Here is a 17593-nt window from a genome sequence, read left to right as displayed (position 1 = left end):
ACTGCTGTCTGTGTAGGCTGATAGCTCAATGGACTGGTTGATAAACCCAGGTGAGAGAACCTTGGGTAAGAATGTAGGGTTAGGCCTGAGCCTCACACTTGAATCATCCAAACCCCAGTGAAGACACAAAGGGCTGACCGATAGTGCATGCAGTTCACAGGCACGCTTGGCCGATGACACTGCCAGAAGAAAAGATGACTTTAAGGACAACCATTTAAGAGAAGCCTGGTCAAGGGGCTCAAATGGCCTACCACAAAGAAAGTCCAGGACAGTGGGAAGATCCCAGGGCGGCGGCCTATTCATCCTAGGTGGCCTCAGCCTCCTCGCCCCTTTAAGGAAGGCGGTCATCAGGCGATGTGAGCCCAGGGATGATCCATCAATCAAGGCACGATGGCAAGACAGTGCGGCTACGTACACTTTCAATGTGGATGGAGATTTCCCAGATTCAAAAAGCGATTGAAGGAATTCTAACACTGATTCAACAGAACAGGACAGCGGGTCCCTGTGATGATCCTTACACCAGTTCTGGAAAAATTTCCATCGACCATCGTACATTGCACGAGTCGACGGTGCCCTTGCATTGAGGATCGTGAGTCTGACCTCAGGTGTGCATGATATCAACTGTGGGTTGGCCCCAGGGGCCACAACCATAACTGGAGGAACCCCGGTCGTGGGTGCCATATCTGCCCCCCTAGTTGTGAGAGGAGATCTGTTCTCACAGGAAGCTCCCAGGGTGTCCCCTGCTGGAGAGACAGTAGCAGGGGAAACCAAACCCGTGACGGCCAACGAGGGGCTACCAGGAGAACTCTGTGGCCCTCCTTCTGGACCCGGTCCAGCAGGGCGTGTATGAGAGGAATTGGCGGGAAGGCATAGAGTAGCCTGTCCGGCCAGCTGTGAGCTAAGGCATCCTGTCCCAGTGGACTGTCCTGCTCCCGCTCTGAAAACCAAAGACGGCAATGAGTTGTACCTGCGGAGGCGAAAAGGTCCACTTGTGCCTCGCCAAACAAACTCCATATTTGCTGCACCACCTCTGGGTGAAGCCTCCAGTGGCCAGGGTGCAAGGCGCGGCGGGATAAAGCATCCGCTATGCCGTTGTCCACACCCGCCAGGTGTATTGCTTTTAGTGAAAGGAACTTGGGGTGAGCCCACGACCACAATTCCTGAGTCAGTGTCAGGAGGGCTCTTGATCTGGTGCCTCCATAGTGGTTCACATGGAACACAGTGGACAGGTTGTCGGAACGGACTAGCACGTGTCTGTCCTTCAACACTGGCAGAAAATGTTCCAGTGCCAGTCGGACTGCACGCAATTCGAGCAGGTTGATGTGCTCTTGAGCCATGGACGATGACCATTCGCCCCGCACCCCCCTGTGGCGCCAGACTGCGCCCCACCCAGTCTTGGACGCATCGGTTGTCAGCACTTCCCTGCGTGATGGAAGCCGTCCCATGGCTACTCCTGACGAGAGAAAATCCGTCAGCTGCCATCTCCGCAGGGCTGTCAAGCACTCGTGAGATATTCGCACTGGTGTGCGCCTGTGGCGTACAGGGTCCAGCCCCAGCTCCCTTAGCCACATCTGAAAGGGCCTGATATGCAGTCTCCCCAGTGCTATCACCTGAGCTGCGGCTGTTAGTAGGCCCTGAAGCTGCAGTAACAGTAGATAAGGCACCTGTGTACCCAACTTCAAGCGCCTGATGAAGGCAAGGATCGCTTGGACTCGATCTTGGGGTAGGCAGGCTATCATCATGTGGGAATCTAACCCCATCCCAATGAACCTCACAGACTGTGTCGGTGTCAAGTTGCTCTTTTCCCTGTTCACAGTGAGGCCCAATGCCTGGACGTGAGTAAGCAGTTTGCGCGTGTCCAAGACGGCCTGCTCCCTGCTTGGTGCACACACGAGCCAATCGTCCAGGTAAGGTAGGATTTTGAGGCCCTGGGACATGAGCGGTGACAGGGCTGCCTGCATACATCTGGTAAATATTCGGGGGGCCAGGGAGAGCCCAAATGGGAGGACCCTGAATTGGTAGATGGCCCCCTGGAATGCAAAGCGAAGAAACCTTCTGTGCTCTGGTGTGATGGGGACATGAAAATACGCGTCCTTCAGGTCGACCAGTGTGAACCACTCTCCTTCGCGAACACTGCAGAGAACGTCTGCAGGACGCAACATGCGAAAAGGAAGAACTTTCAAGAATTTGTTCAACTGCCGGAGGTCTAGGATTGGTCTCTGGCCACCATCTTTCTTTGGAACAATGAAATAAATTGAATAAAAGCCCTCTTTGTGAACATGAGGGTGAACAACTTCTATTGCGCCTCGATCCAAAAGGGAGATTATCTCCTTGGAGAGGACTAATGCTCGCCTTGGGTCTCGAACAACAGTGACCCTTGGCTGTGAGCTGAGGGGTGGCCGGTGACGGAACTGCAGTCTGTACCCCTCTGCCATTGTGCGCACGACCCAAAGGTCTCTTGCGGACTTCTGCCAGTACGACAGCTGCTGGGCAGATAAGAACCCTGTCACCGGCCGGGGCCTGTCAGCGCCGAGCCCCTCCTGGCCTAGCATGAAAGGGGGGGCGCTGTGCAGGGCGCCTGCGTTGCGCCTGAGTAGGTGGCCTCGCTCGATGTTCCTGGGGGCCAAACGAGGGACCAGGGTGCTGCTGGTGCCTGTTGTCCCTTGGTTGGGAGGTGTGGGGGGGCCTGGGGTGGCCAAAGCGTGGATTCGGAGGCGCTGGGGCCCGAAAACGAAAGGGCCTGTGCGCGCCTGCTTGCTGACGCGATTCAGATAAGGAAGCGCGGCGATCTAATGCGTCCTTCACGGCAGGTCCAAAGACATGGCCGGGGACCAGTGGCAACGCCCGAAGTGTGGCCCTGCACGTCTCCGGCAAGGGCGTTTGTGCTAGCCAAACCTGGCGGCGGCCACGCACCAAGGTGGCTACAAGTCTCCCCATGTCCTGGGCTATGTGGCCCATTGTCTGAAGCGCAGTGTTCAGTAGCTCATCTGGGGCGGCCTCAGCAGCGCCTGGCAGTGAGGCTCGCAAGGCAAGCAGAAGTTGAGCCAAAGAGTTAGACAGCCGCCCAACCCGTGTGGCTGTGTTGTGAGCTTTGATGAACAGCTCATCTGTACGTCTGCACTCGGCACTAGGGCAGCGTGGATCTGGACGCAGTGCTTCGTCTGGCGAAACCACCAGTGCTGCAATGCAAGGGTCCACTGCTGGCATATTTGCCAGGCCATGACCTCCAGCACCGGTCATGGCTGACAGTGTGCGCACAGCTGGGCTCACACGAGTTCTTTGTGCATCAGCTGCAAAGGCTGCTGAAAATTCTGCAACAAAGTCCTTACAAATGGGTACAGAGAAGTCATCATTTGTGGTTGCTTTCTTAAAGAATGCACTGGGTTCTGCTGTTTGAGCAGGCGGCGTGTCTAGGGCCAACCTAGCTAAAGCCAGCTTCATAGTGCTCTGCAGGGGGACCATGGGGCCACCCCCAGCATATGCAGAAGTCAGGGAATCCTCACTAAGGCCCTGGGACCGTGTGGCAGGTTCTATGCCATCAGGGGGCGCCGATCCCACAGAGAGTGCTGAGTTCTCAGTGTGTGGAGGGCCATGTTGAAACACAGCATTTGATGCAGCTGTGGAGAGGACATCATAGTCATCATCTGTTTCAGATGGGGAATGTTCATGTATGTCAAGTGAGGTATCGAGGGCGGGACCCTTAGTCAGTGACATTAACATAGATTTTATTTGTTCCATATCAGATGAAAGAGATTCCACCTGCTGGGCCAAACCAGAAGTGGACTTTTTCTTTTTATGGGCCACCGTGTGGTTGTCTGCAGAGTGGCGTTTCATAGTCTGTCTACCTGTGGTAGCAGGCAGTGCTGCTGCACACCCTGCACCCAGGCCTGCCAGCCTAGCCTGTCTCTGTGCAAGTGACATTATTGCACAGTTCATGCACGGGTTAATGAGAGCCTCCCGGAGGTGGTCTAGCCCAAGACAGGATGGGCAGAGATCATGACCATCGTAAGGTTCCAGTGTCGTGGGACACTGTGTACACTGTACGGATTCAAACATGGTCGCAAATGCAATAGCGCCAATTAAGGTTGTGCTCAAGGCCGATTAGCACAACAGCGGATGAGTTGCTGAATTGACTATCCTTACTACAGTGACGTTTTAGCAGAGCTAGCGATCGCTGTAAACCTTCAATACTTACCAAACACTAATTGAATTATCAGAATCTATGGCTAACCTACCGAGCTAGCTCAAGGCAGTGTTGCTGAAGTTAGTTGACTAGCCTACCGAGCGGGGCTCAAGGCGAGGCGTTCGTGTAGTAGGGTGTGTTGACGTGAGCTAGCCGATTACCGAGCGGGGCTCAAGGTAAGGCTGCTGTGACTGTGGTTGACTGGGACAAGTGGTTACCGAGCTGGGCTCAAGGTAAATAGTCGTGTTTGTGCTTGAGACTGGGGCTAGCCTGTGACCGAGCTAGGCTCAAGGCGAGGCTGCCGTGCTTGTGTACAGTTTGTGGTCTCGCTAGCCAGTCACCGAGCGTGGCTCAAGGTGAGGCTGCGTTTCTTCACTCGAAAAAGAGTTAGTTCAACCGAGCAAGCTCCAGGTTAAATAACACGTAGGTAATCAATGCAAGCAAGCAATCAATCCAGCTTATTATCCGAGAGTGTAGTCTGAACAGCCCGTGGAGGACGAAAAACTCCGTAGCTCCGACAAAGTCACCAGGCTGCGTAGAACAACAATCGTCTGATAAACGGCGAGAAGAGATAAGAGGAAGACTGACGTGTGACGAGAGCTAATATACTCTCTGTGTCGTCACACGCCGTGTCACGGAGTGACGCTTTTGGTATACAACTCTCGGTCTGTGGCTGGCGCAACAGAGATATATCCACTATAAGAGACTGCCCTGGCGGTCAGGAACTACGAAACATAACTAGAGTTTGGGCATGTCTATGGGAACAGGGTAACTAGAGTGTAAGGCCAGGTTTTTACATTCCTTTGAAGCAGATTATAACTGAATGCGTTTTGTTGCGAATGGACATGTCTATGGGAACAGGGTAACTAGTGCATGTCTATGGGAACAGGGTAACTAGAGTGTGGGCATCTCTATGGGAACAGGGTAACTAGAGTGTGGGCAACAGGAGGGCAGACCTACCTTCAGCACACTTGCAGATGTCCTTGTGACAGATCCTGTTCAGCTCACCACCCTTCTTGATGGGATGGTAGAACCGCACACAACGGTTTTCTGAAATCAAACAATGATTTGAAAAGTACATTGGTGAGTTGATGTGCATTAGCATTGGTGTTGATATACATATTGCAAAAGCACAGAGAACAATAAAACGGCAGATAAACTTTTAAAAACACTGAAATACTGAAGACCATTGAGGGGGAGGGGAGAAAATAGACAAGATGAATAAGAACATGCAAGTTTTGTCTATACGTTCACACTCACACCCTGTGCACACTCTCCAATCTCTCTCTCTCTCTCTCTCTCTCTCTCTCTCTCTCTCTCTCTCTCTCTCTCACACACACACTCACACCCTGTGCACACTCTCCAATCTCTCTCTCTCTCTCTCTCTCTCTCTCTCTCTCTCTCTCTCTCTCTCTCACACACACACTCACACACACACACACACACACACACACACACACACACACACACACACACACACACCCTGTGTGTTGTGTGTCTGTCCTTACCCATATCTAGGTACTCGTACACGGAGACTGCTGCAGGCTGCAGGAGACCTACGTCCATCACTTTGTGGATTCTGAAGGCTATTTTGTCTGGTCTGATATGGGAGATCTGAGGGAGAAAGATAGAGGGGGAGGTGTGGAGAGAGAGAGAAAGAAAGAAAGAGGAATAGAGAGAGAAATGAGAGAGCCACACACACAATACATTTTTAGTTTAGATTACATGAATAACAAGAACTACACTGCTCAAAAAAATTAAGGGAACAGTGGTTCATAGGAGTATAGCATCAAGTCAGTCACACTTGTGGGATATTGATCTGGCCAGTTATGCAACAGAGGTGGTAGTGAATCAGGTTCACCTGCTTTGATGTCAGCGGAAATTACCACAGGTGTACTAGAGGGCTGACTATGATGACCCCCAAAACAGAAATGGTTTTACAGATGGTGGCAACTGGTCATTTTTCCATCTTTATCCTTATTGATTGTTTTTTTTTCACTAGTTTTGCATTTGGATAGAGTCAGTGTTATTACTGGTGGCATAAGCCGGTATGTGAAGCCTGCAGAGTATCTGGAGCCTACTCCAAGCATAGTCTCAAGCAAAGATTCTAGAACAGAGCTCTGTTCTAGAGTCTTTGGTCTCAAGAGCATGGAAGAGATTCCAAGAGAGCAGAGCAGGGTGGTAGAAGCCAGATCCTTAACCCAGTAGGAGGACCAGTATCTGCTCCTTTATGCAAGGAGGAACAGTAGGAGCTCTGCAAGAGCCCTACAGAATGACCTCCAGCAGGTCACTGGTGTGAATGTCTCTGGCCACACTGTCAGAAACAGACTTCATAAAGGTGGATTGTGGACCCGGTAACCTCTAGAGGGACCTGTGCTCACTACCCAGCACCTTGGAGCCCAATTGACATGTGCCATTGAATACAAAATTGGCAGGTCCACCACTAGCGCGGTGCTCTCGCTCTACTGTACCGCAGACATAGTTTGTTTTCTCTTCGGAGTGTTTTCGCTCCGACCTAAGTGTGTTGTATTGGTGCTACTTGTGTTACAACTCCAGTAAGTTAAATGGCTTCTCGGTAGCTTTTTCTTTCTGTGTTATTGTTATTGATTAATTAGTTTAGTTTAGTGTTTTTGCTCTGACCTAAGAGGATATTTCTGACTGTTGTTTTGGTGGTACTTGTGTTAGCGCTGGCAGCCGTCCGCTCATATAGAGTGTGTGTGTCTTCGCACTGGGGCTTGTAGAGCCAGAATGTGCATGCCCTCGCTCTCTCCCTCGATATCTCGCAAAAGAAAGTCGAGATCTCGCAAAACAAACTCAATATCTCGCAAAACAAACTCGATATCTCGCAAAAGAAACTCGAGATCTCACAAAACAAACTCAAGATCTCGTAAACCTATTTAGTGTTTGTCCCCAGTAGGATAGCTTTTCTCAGTATGGCACAAAAACAAACAAACCGACTCAGGTGACAAGGGGAAATTAAATGAGGGCAGAAGAGAGGAGGGAAGTTTGCCAGAAGCTGGTGATGACGGACAAAAACAGGTTTTAAATGCTGAAGGAATACAATATAGTGACCACATATTTTATACCAAATCCATAGTGTCTAAAACAACAATAAAAAGGTGGGTATATTCATACGTACAGATAGACAGATGTCTCGATTATTACCTTATCCAGGTAGATGATGAGGGAGCCCCTGTCAGACAGCATCTTGTCCATTTCAAATTTCTGGATGTACCTGTCCTTTCCTGTGGACAACTACAAGCACAAGAGAAGCACATGTTTTTCCCCCTTATTTTCTTTTCGTTTTTAAACATATTTACATATTATATTCATTGAACTTCCAATTCTTCTAAATTCATCACATAGCTCATTTCAGTCACTTACCTGGGTGAGGTCAGATTCGTCCACACTGAAGCCGGTCAGCAGGCCAATGTCCAAGATGGACATGGTGGTAGAGCGGTCCTTTGACAGGTATCTGACGTTAAAATAACACGTACAGTAAGGGGAAATGGCTTTCTAACTTTGATATCAAATAACTTTACATCTGAAGTGTTTTAAGCCTTTATAATATGACCTTTGACCTCTGACGTTAAAATAAAAAGTAAGGGAAAATGGCTTTCTAACTTTGATATCAAATAACTTCACATCTGAAGTGTAAAATAACAAGTACGGGATAATGGGCACCGAGGTGAACCAATAAGGAATTTAATAGACATGGCGGATGCAAAGAACGACACTATGCAAAGTCCTCCGCCAAGTCCACTCCTCGAAGGCCATTATTAGGGCCCGAGCACCGAGTTGCGGCCGCTGAAGGTGTGTGTCTGTGTGTGTCTGCCGTTGGCAAGTGTGCACATACAGTATGTCTGTCTCAGACAGATATCATGAACTTACAAGACGTCAATGGTGAGCAGGTAGGATTCGCTGGCCCCCTGGTATGTCACTGTGAATTGAACAGGAGATACATGATCTGCTGTTTGAACTGGCATTCTGTTATGAATTAGAGGTACTGTATGTGGTTGAGCTCATTCTGTTATGAATTACAGGTAGGTGGCTGGGCTCATTCTGTTATGAATTAGAGGTATGTCGTTGAGCTCATTCTGTTATGAATTACAGGTGTGTGGTTGGGCTCTGAACTGGTATTCTGTGCTTGGCACAGTGGCACTTTAGAATGAACAGGATGAATCTGATTGGCTCCTGTATATCTGCTCCTCTGGCCAGTAATCCTACCTTTGGGTAGTTTTTCCAGCTTCACCTCTAAATCGAACATCTTGCAGTCTGTGTTCACCTCACTGGGCATGGCATAGTAGAGAGTCACCACCTGCACAAACAAGAAATGAACCATGGCACCACAAGTCAAGGTGCAACACACACTGTAATTGTATTGTCGAATCGCGACCTTAAAGTGGGTTTTGGTTTTGAAATAGTATTTCCTTGACACCTAGAAACTTTTTTGTGTGCAAAATATATAGAAATAAATGGACTACATGACTCTTAAATACATCTCACTTTAATTTATTTATGTAATGTGAGACTACACCGTTGTATATGTCAAGCTCCCTTAAACCTTCATCTACAGAAGAAAGACTTACCGTCAGAGTTGCCTCTCCAGTCCCACTAGCAGTCACAGTCAGGTTTTCATTCAAGTTAATCTGCAAGTCGGGAGATATTACTTTATTATATTATATTATATTATATTAAATTCTATTACATTCTGAACATAACTATGGCACTTTTGACACAAATGACTGCAAATCTAAATACATTCATTGTGACTGATTTGGCAACAAACAAACAAGTACCTTGTCTGATCGGGTTAGGAAAGAGTTGCTTTTGGTGAAAGTCCATTTAGTGGACCCGGCACGTCCCGAGACCTTAAGGTCAATGAGGAGGTTCATGTCCTGCTGTTTGACTTGGGCAGTGTATTCGGCCACAGCCTGGAACACCATGATGGTGGACTAGAGGGGTGAGAGAAGAGGTGGTCAGGAAATAGTGTCCGTCAGCGGTAAGGAATCCAGCTGTTTTTGGGTTTGTTTGTTCTGTTACCTGTGTGGATCCGTAGCCTCCTCCAGATTTCTGCTGTTTATTCAGCCATTGCACGATGGGTGCTGCTTTCTCAAACTCCTTGACCTTCACCAGGGCCAGCAGGGCATAGGCTGTGGCCTCCAGAGTGAAGAGGTGGTTACCTCTAACTGGCCAGTGAGTGCCGCCATCTAATGGTTTGGGGAAAAAAGGTGTAATTTATTTGCCAGTAGTCATTGCACCGCATGTACAAAAGGTAAAAATAACAAATGCAGCCATATCAAATGGGTTGCTCCGTTCGTTTTTACAGCAGATCCTTGATCACATAATCTCTACCATTTCTATTCCAATTAACCTGGCTCCAAACTCTTCTTTTGGGGGACCTCAAAGCTCATGCTCGCCATAACTTCTAAATGTAGTGATTAACCACTAACATAAATTATAAATGTACCTCAATCTGATTAGCCACTCACATAGCTTCTAAATGTAGTGTAGTCTGATTAGCCACTCACATAGCTTCTAAATGTACTTTAGTCTGATTAGTCACTCACATAGCTTTTAAATGTACTTTAGTCTGATTAGCCACTCACATAGCTTCTAAATGTACTTTAGTCTGATTAGCCACTCACATAGCTTCTAAATGTAGTGTAGTCTGATTAGCCACTCACATAGCTTCTAAATATACTTTAGTCTGATTAGCCACTCACATAGCTTCTAAATGTACTTTAGTCTGATTAGCCACTCACATAGCTTCTAAATGTACTTTAGTCTGATTAGCCACTCACATAGCTTCTAAATGTAGTGTAGTCTGATTAGCCACTCACATAGCTTCTAAATGTACTTTAGTCTGATTAGCCACTCACATAGCTTCTAAATGTAGTGTAGTCTGATTAGCCACTCACATAGCTTCTAAATATACTTTAGTCTGATTAGCCACTCACATAGCTTCTAAATGTACTTTAGTCTGATTAGCCACTCACATAGCTTCTAAATGTACTTTAGTCTGATTAGCCACTCACATAGCTTCTAAATGTAGTGTAGTCTGATTAGCCACTCACATAGCTTCTAAATGTACTTTAGTCTGATTAGCCACTCACATAGCTTCTAAATGTAGTGTAGTCTGATTAGCCACTCACATAGCTTCTAAATGTAGTGTAGTCTGATTAGCCACTCACATAGCTTCTAAATGTACTTTAGTCTGATTAGCCACTCACATAGCTTCTAAATGTAGTGTAGTCTGATTAGCCACTCACATAGCTTCTCTTGTCACCACTACACTAAATAAAAAAAACACCCACCTGCAGAGTACTTGAACAGAGTCTCCTGGTCCAGTTTGCCTTCATTAGCCAGGGCATAAGACACCATGGCAACAGCGTAAGGATTGGTTACTGTCTTCAGTCGGCCTTCCAGGTATTCAGTAGCTCTCCTCATGCTGCCTGGAAGACTCTGGAATGATTTGCATGTGCAACAAACGGTGGATTTATCATTTGAGAAAGACAGATTGACTTCTTAAAGGTGTTCTAAGAACCGTTGGGTAACGTCACTTGCAACGATTCAAACACAACAGAGAAATGGCTCGGCCCTCCCACCCCTCCCTCAAATGAAATAACAAACAAAGTTTTTTGTTTGTTTGTTATGGCCTGTAATGCTCTCTCGGCACTTTGAATACAGTTTTGTATCATTTTCAGCTCCTGAGTACGGTCTCTACCTTTTTTCTACATCACCCCTGCCATAAAACACTTCCTGAGAGACCCCCACTCAGTGTTTTGTAATGGCAAGAGTAGATAGATAGATAGATAGATAGATAGATAGATAGATAGATAGATAGATAGATGGATAGATAGATAGATACTTTATTGATCCCCAAGGGGAAATTCAAGAGTATTCGACGTGGTGTGGCTTACAGCAACGTTTTCGATGCAGAGACTCCTGCCCTCCTGCATGGCGATCAGCACAAACGCCGTCATGGAAGCATCCGGATCCTTTCCTCTCACATCGCCCTGGGAACACATGACAGCACATTGGTTCGAGTCCAAAGACCATGGGCCTAAAGTCATGATGATGTGTTCAGAGTCACTCAGTGATGTGTTGTAAGCATGTAAATACGTATCGTCCAACATATGTGTCAAAATATAAGCTATCCCATACCACCATCTCTCCATGGTACACGTTGAACGTCTCCTTGAAGATGCCATCTGGCATCTGGGAGTTCAGCACTAGCCACTTAAGGGCATCACAGACCACTTTCTCTTCTATGCTGATAATGTCACGGGCCATGGCAAAGACCTTAGCCACGTACGCTGTTAGCCTGTAGGGTTTTTGTGGGGAGGGGAAATACTATTGTCATCATGAGTCATCTTGAGTATCATGGAATCGTTGTGAATGTCCTGCAACTCACCAAGCACTGCCAGGTTTGTCTGCCCAAACAGCAAATGCCCCATCTTTCTTACGGAAGGCCAACTCCTGCTGGTATCCTACAGAGAAGTGCGAGGACTGTAAATACTGACACTTAAACATACATACATATCTGTCTCAAATACACACACACACACACACACACACACACACACACACAATATGGAAAACACCCCTTTTGTCTCTTTAGACTTCTATAGACCTCCGAAGTTCGCCTACAAAAAGGATCCAAAGCTGCCATCCTTGACCATATAAGGAGATTCGGGAGTTAATTGAAGCTAACTGCCTATGGCAGGTTGCATTGTAAGTTAGCTCTGGGGTAGCAAAGATAAGTGTGCCGTCTTCACCTACTGAAGATCACAGTATCCACTAGACAGCAGTGGACAAAACTGTGTAGTGAAAAACGTCCGCATTTCCAATATCATCATCCCTGTGAGAGTTTAAAAGCTGTGCGATAATTGAAAATCCCCATGTTATTTTCCCATAGATAATATCTCAAGGTACCGGATCTCCTTATTTGGGCAAAGATAGTGGCTTTTTTGTCTATTATGTTGATGTATTTGTCTGACATTCCCCCTCAATGTATTTCTTAGTCTTTGTTCCATGGCATATTCATGTTGATGTATTTAATAGTGTATGATTTACCCATGTTGATGTATTTGATAAGTGACTCAACCATGTTGATGTATTTGATATTATGTGACTCACCCATGTTGATGTATGTAATAGTGTATGATTTACCCATGTTGATGTATTTGATACTGTGTGACTCAACCATGTTGATGTATTTGATATTATGTGACTCACCCATGTTGATGTATGTAATAGTGTATGATTTACCCATGTCAATGTATTTGATAGTGTGTGACTCACCCATGTTGATGTATTTGATAGTGTGTGACTCACCCATGTTGATGAATTTGATGGCTGTGGCTCTCTTCTCCAGCCCCACTTGATCCCACTGGTTGGTGGTGTCCAGGTAGTGTGTGGCGATAAGGGGCAGTGTCATGTAGATCATGTTCTGCTCTCCACAACCTCTAGGCTGCACGATGAGGGAACCCATCGAGTCTCCAGTGATGGCCTTCTCAATGGTCTGACTGATCTGCTCTCCTGAGATGACCCATACGAGTCATTTAGATTTATATCCAAAGGTGTTCACAACAAGCAAGGTACAACAGAGGCACTTAGATAACGTGAGTACAGGATTAAGTGTTAGCATATTCTTAACGTGCAATAAAACACATGTCAACCACAAATCTCATTCTGAAAAAATAAGCTTGCACTGAAAAAAAGTTGTCTCTTCATTATCGGAAGACCTGTAAGACCCAATTTAGGCTAATATCTGTGCAATCAATATTCTTAAACCTCGTATCAACAATGGGATTCTTCTATTTTTAAGAGAGTCAATGAAAAGGCAGTGGAAATAGATTAGGGTGACCAGACGTGCCCAGTGTCAAGGGACAGTTCCCGTTTTTGGTTGCCTGTCCCCACGAAAATGCAAATGTATGTATTTCAATCAGATTAATAGCCAAACGTCCCCGTTTTTCCCACATTTTTTGGGATTATGCCTCTCATTGATTCTATTGACGGAAGTGAGAGGGGATGGGGGAGTGATTGGGAGTGATGATATTACTGTGCTGAGTTGAAGTGCTCCCAAGTGCTATTCCGCCATACATTATAGTTCTACTTTTTACACACTTAGAAAAGCGACACATCTATTTTGTGTCACCATACTTGGTTGCGTAACTACATGATTAACTGTATTTAAATAAAGAAATCGTGGAGGTGTTTGGTCACTACTAACTGGGCTAAGCTAAGTGCACGCATTGAGACATGAGGTCTACTGTATGTATGAACTCTTCTTAGTTAACTATGCAAGGTTTATTTAGTTTTATTTGCCTTAACTAATCAGCTTCAGAGTCATTGGAATGGTTATTTAACTTATTTTGGTTTGAATGACGGCCGTCTTGCTTCCCCCTAGCCTCTCTGAGCGGAAACACCACACATGCAAGTTTGTGCCACCGGGACAAACAGAAAGTTTCCAGCCTCGCGATCATACTCATGAAAAGGCAGACAGACCGGTTGAGGAGTGTTGCAACATATACACGCTAAAGCTGTAGGGGAAGCTCTGCAGAGAAATTTGCAAGCCTAAAACGAGCGAAAAACAAAAAGCGAAAGCAGTGCTGAAATTGCCAAACCTGCATAGTTTCTGCAAGGGAATAACATAGTTTAATATGAAAAAAAACAGTGGAGTGTTCCTTTAAGATAGACGATAAAAGGTTTGGAAATCTTTGGCCAATTCCAAAAAACTAATTTTCCCACAGAGCAAGTTGGAAAGTTGGCAATTCTAGACCTATACTTCACACATTCAGTACACATACCTTCACAATTCACTACCTATACTTCTGTGTCTTCTGACAATTTTTGTGCGTGAACAAAAGTACTTCTGCAACAATTTATGGTGTCACCAGTCAAATTAAGACAGGTCCATTTGTCGTGCAGTCATTTTACTAGATCATTTTTCTTGTTGCTGTTGGCACGAACCTTGAACAGAGACATATTGTTTTTTGTTGTTGTTTTAAAGTTAGCACTAACCTTGAACAGAGACGTAAGTATTGGCTGGTGTCCCCGGTACCTGCTTCTTTGGGAGTTTGCTCTGAATGTCCTCTATTTGTTCCCCACCTAGTTTTCAGAGGTAGGAAAATACAAGACATGTACAGAAATACATAGTGTCAGAAAGAGGAGGTAAGACATACAGCAATAGGAAAATACAACTGAATAGTATAATATTAATTGGGGCAATGGTAGAGTAGTGATTGTGCCCTTGAGCAAGACGCTTGACCCCAAATTGCTCCAGGGACAATGTAATACCTTGTGACATAGCTAAAAAGTCGCTCTGCATAACAGTGTCTGCCGCGTAAATAATAATAACCATTATTTTATTTGTATTATTATCTGTATAGGTTGTATAAATGATGCATCATATGCTTTATTCTTAAATGTCTTGTATTGTTATATATTTATTCTTATTTGTACTGTGTTGTCTCTAGCGACCTTTGTGTCTTGAATAAAGTTGATATATATATATATATATATATATATATATATATATATATTGTTGATGTTGTTGCTGTTGTTGTTGCTGTTGTTGTTGTTGTTGTTGTTGTTGTTATTATCATTCCCTAATGTATGTCATGTACATCTCACCATGCTCTGTTGGGTTGAGGACAACTTTCTTGACTGGAATCTCAGTCCGCACACCTTCAGACTGAAGAGAACAATGGGACATTTTAACATCCATCCAACAGCGGCCTATATCTATCAATCCATCCATTCAAACACCTGTCCGACTACATCACACCTGCCATTCTGACAGTATATGCTTCTTTCTCTTTTTTCTTTCTTTCTATCCAGAGACACAAACAGCAGATTTATTGTCCATCCATACATCTACTTGTGTGAATCACTGATTTACAATTGTATGTATACTTCTATTTTGCTCTCTTTCTCTCCAGAGGCACTCTTCACAATCAGTAGATTCATCTATCCAACTGACTCAGCATGCATCCTTCCCTGTTTTGTTGGTTTGTCTGTTTACAGTGAAACACTCACCACCACCAGCAGGTCCTTCTTGACACCATCTGAGAGATGTGAGTCGAACACAGCGGCCTTCAGCTCAATGGTGTGTTTGCCCAGCTCCATGGGGATGATGACGAAGGGCATTGCTCTTGATGACATGGGGTCCATCTCAATAGTAGTGCGGTACTTGCCCTTCTTGGTGGCCACACTGCATACTTCATCAGTCTCCAACAGTTCCACACGCACCTAAGCAAGTAGAGAGATAGCTTCTTATGTTTAGCTTCTTAACCCACTTCACTTCATGAGACATTGGCTCCGTTCGAATCGGAAGGCAGCTGCCTACTGCCTCCCTCCCTAAATAGAGAGCTCTCTAACTAGACATGACTTTAGATTAAACGCGTCGTTTAAAAATGAGCGTAGCACTCTAGAATCTTTGGTTAACACTACGGTGTGACGTTAGCAAAAGCCTGACGTTAAGCTAACGGTATACAATTTCACTGGCAGCTAATATATCAGACCAGGCGTTATTAGTGGGTACAAAAATGGTATAACCAGGTAGTAAATCGTTTATTTTCAATCTACTTTCCACAAATCCAAGCTAAATAACGTCACACAAATGACATTTCAACAGATTCGGCAGTCATTTACCGATATCGGCAGCCATGTTTGTTTTGTTTTCACAGGGATTCAGATGTGGCCGCAAAGGATTATGGGTAGAAGGCAGCTTGAAGTGTACATCGATGCTGCCTTCAAAATTTACCGTTATTCAGGAATTCTAAGATATCTTAGAAGGCAGCGAAAATCGTTTTTTCGGTTTCGAACGGCCTTCGCTGCCTTTCTCTCTAGTTAGATATCTTAGAAGGCAGCAGTTTTACCCGATTTGAACGGAGCCCTTGTGTATTGCTTTGGAATTAATATTAGCACAGTTAAAGTTCAACATATGTAATGCTAGGAGTAGAAAAAAAAACAATTTTGAGCCATATAGATAGACATATTATATATGTATAACATATTATAGAACTGTATGTGTAGCAAACCCATTGAAGGTAAACTGTGCTTTCAGCATCCAAAGGTGCAATCTCACCTTGATTTCATAGTCATTGTAGTTGTAGAGGATGGCTTTGATTTCAATCTGCTCGTTGCGCACAGCAGAGTAGGGAAGCTTCAGGTCAATGAAGAAGTCCTTCATTACAATCATTTCATAGGGGTCTGCCACACAGATGCCTGTGGAAACAAGAGTGGCGTATGTTCAAAGACAACCAGGATGAGAGAATAGAATAGAATAGAATAGAACATATACTTTTTTGATCCCGTGAGGGAAATTCAGTTCTCTGCATTTAACCCAATTTAACCGAATTAGTGAACACACAGCACACAGTGAACACACAGTGAGGTGAATCACACAACCCAGTGCAGTGAGCTGCCAGCCCAACCAGCGGCAAGGGCACATCAGCCATGAACTCGTCGGGGATCAAACCGGCAACTCTCAGGATACAAGCCCGAAGCCCTAACCAGTAGGCCACGGCTGCCCATTGAGAGGAAATGTTGGCTAACACCAACACACAGAAGGAGTTGTGTACGTTTTGAAAAGGAGACCATATCATTCTAAGACCATATCAACACATAGTCGGGTATTTTTCAAAACGGATACTTGGAAATACACACAAAGATATAGCGGTTTTTTCTCAGACTGGCTTTGTGTAAACAGTAAACACCACCTAATATGAGTTCTGGGGTGGGGGGCTTAAGTTCTCAGAAGGAGTTCTATGAGTTCTAAAGAAGAGTTTGTTGAGTTCTTTGAGTTCTGTGGGCCTCTGTGAGAGGTTGCTGACCTACCATGAGTGTTTGAAATGCTAATGGCTGTGACCTGCCAGCTGGTGATGGAGTCCTTCAGGAAGCTCTTCTGTGTCATGGAAGTGGTGGTGCTGACAATGGCAAAAACAACAAACGTTACCATCCATGTATGATTTTATTGTTATTGTTATTATTATAATAATTATTATTATCAATAATAATAATAATAATAATCATCATCATAATCATCATCATCATCGTCATCATAATAATCATAAATGATATATTACTTTAATTTCCCCTTGATCATTATGGTCGAGTAATGTTCAATTATATCCAAATAAAAACAGAGAATTAACTTAATGAATAATGACTGAAAATCGGGCTTTTCTCGCTCACCAGTGTTTGTTATTTGCAGGACATTGCGGAAGTGTGTGTGTGGCCTCATCATCCTCCCAGAGCCAGCTCTCTGGAAACTGGGAGCGGGAGACAATGTCCTCCGACTCTGTGTAGTAGATGTCGTCATCTTCTTCACCTGTGTAGCGACAGAACAAGTAAAGAAGGTTTAGCTCTCAGTTGAACTGAGCAATAGCATAAACGCAA

General features: G+C 45.1%; 1 protein-coding gene across 1 annotated transcript in view; it reads right to left on the bottom strand.

Annotated features, from left to right (window-relative positions):
- Positions 1-17593, bottom strand: part of LOC134084461 (complement C3-like) — a 35171-nt gene that overhangs the window by 6472 nt on the left and 11106 nt on the right. Inside the window, exons 18-37 of the mRNA XM_062539877.1 lie at positions 17390-17525; positions 17033-17121; positions 16281-16420; positions 15230-15442; positions 14825-14885; positions 14213-14299; positions 12524-12727; positions 11601-11676; positions 11351-11510; positions 11107-11202; positions 10501-10648; positions 9227-9393; positions 8983-9138; positions 8773-8832; positions 8411-8501; positions 8075-8123; positions 7568-7658; positions 7349-7438; positions 5692-5797; positions 5144-5233 (exon numbers count right to left, since the gene is read on the bottom strand). Coding sequence (XP_062395861.1) covers positions 5144-5233; positions 5692-5797; positions 7349-7438; positions 7568-7658; positions 8075-8123; positions 8411-8501; positions 8773-8832; positions 8983-9138; positions 9227-9393; positions 10501-10648; positions 11107-11202; positions 11351-11510; positions 11601-11676; positions 12524-12727; positions 14213-14299; positions 14825-14885; positions 15230-15442; positions 16281-16420; positions 17033-17121; positions 17390-17525 — 2310 coding nt within the window. The remainder of the gene's footprint in view (positions 1-5143; positions 5234-5691; positions 5798-7348; positions 7439-7567; positions 7659-8074; positions 8124-8410; positions 8502-8772; positions 8833-8982; positions 9139-9226; positions 9394-10500; positions 10649-11106; positions 11203-11350; positions 11511-11600; positions 11677-12523; positions 12728-14212; positions 14300-14824; positions 14886-15229; positions 15443-16280; positions 16421-17032; positions 17122-17389; positions 17526-17593) is intronic.

The sequence above is a fragment of the Sardina pilchardus genome, chromosome 1, assembly GCF_963854185.1.
Source record: "Sardina pilchardus chromosome 1, fSarPil1.1, whole genome shotgun sequence".
In the NCBI taxonomy this organism is placed as follows: domain Eukaryota; kingdom Metazoa; phylum Chordata; class Actinopteri; order Clupeiformes; family Clupeidae; genus Sardina; species Sardina pilchardus.
This window is presented reverse-complemented; position numbering and strand designations above follow the sequence as displayed.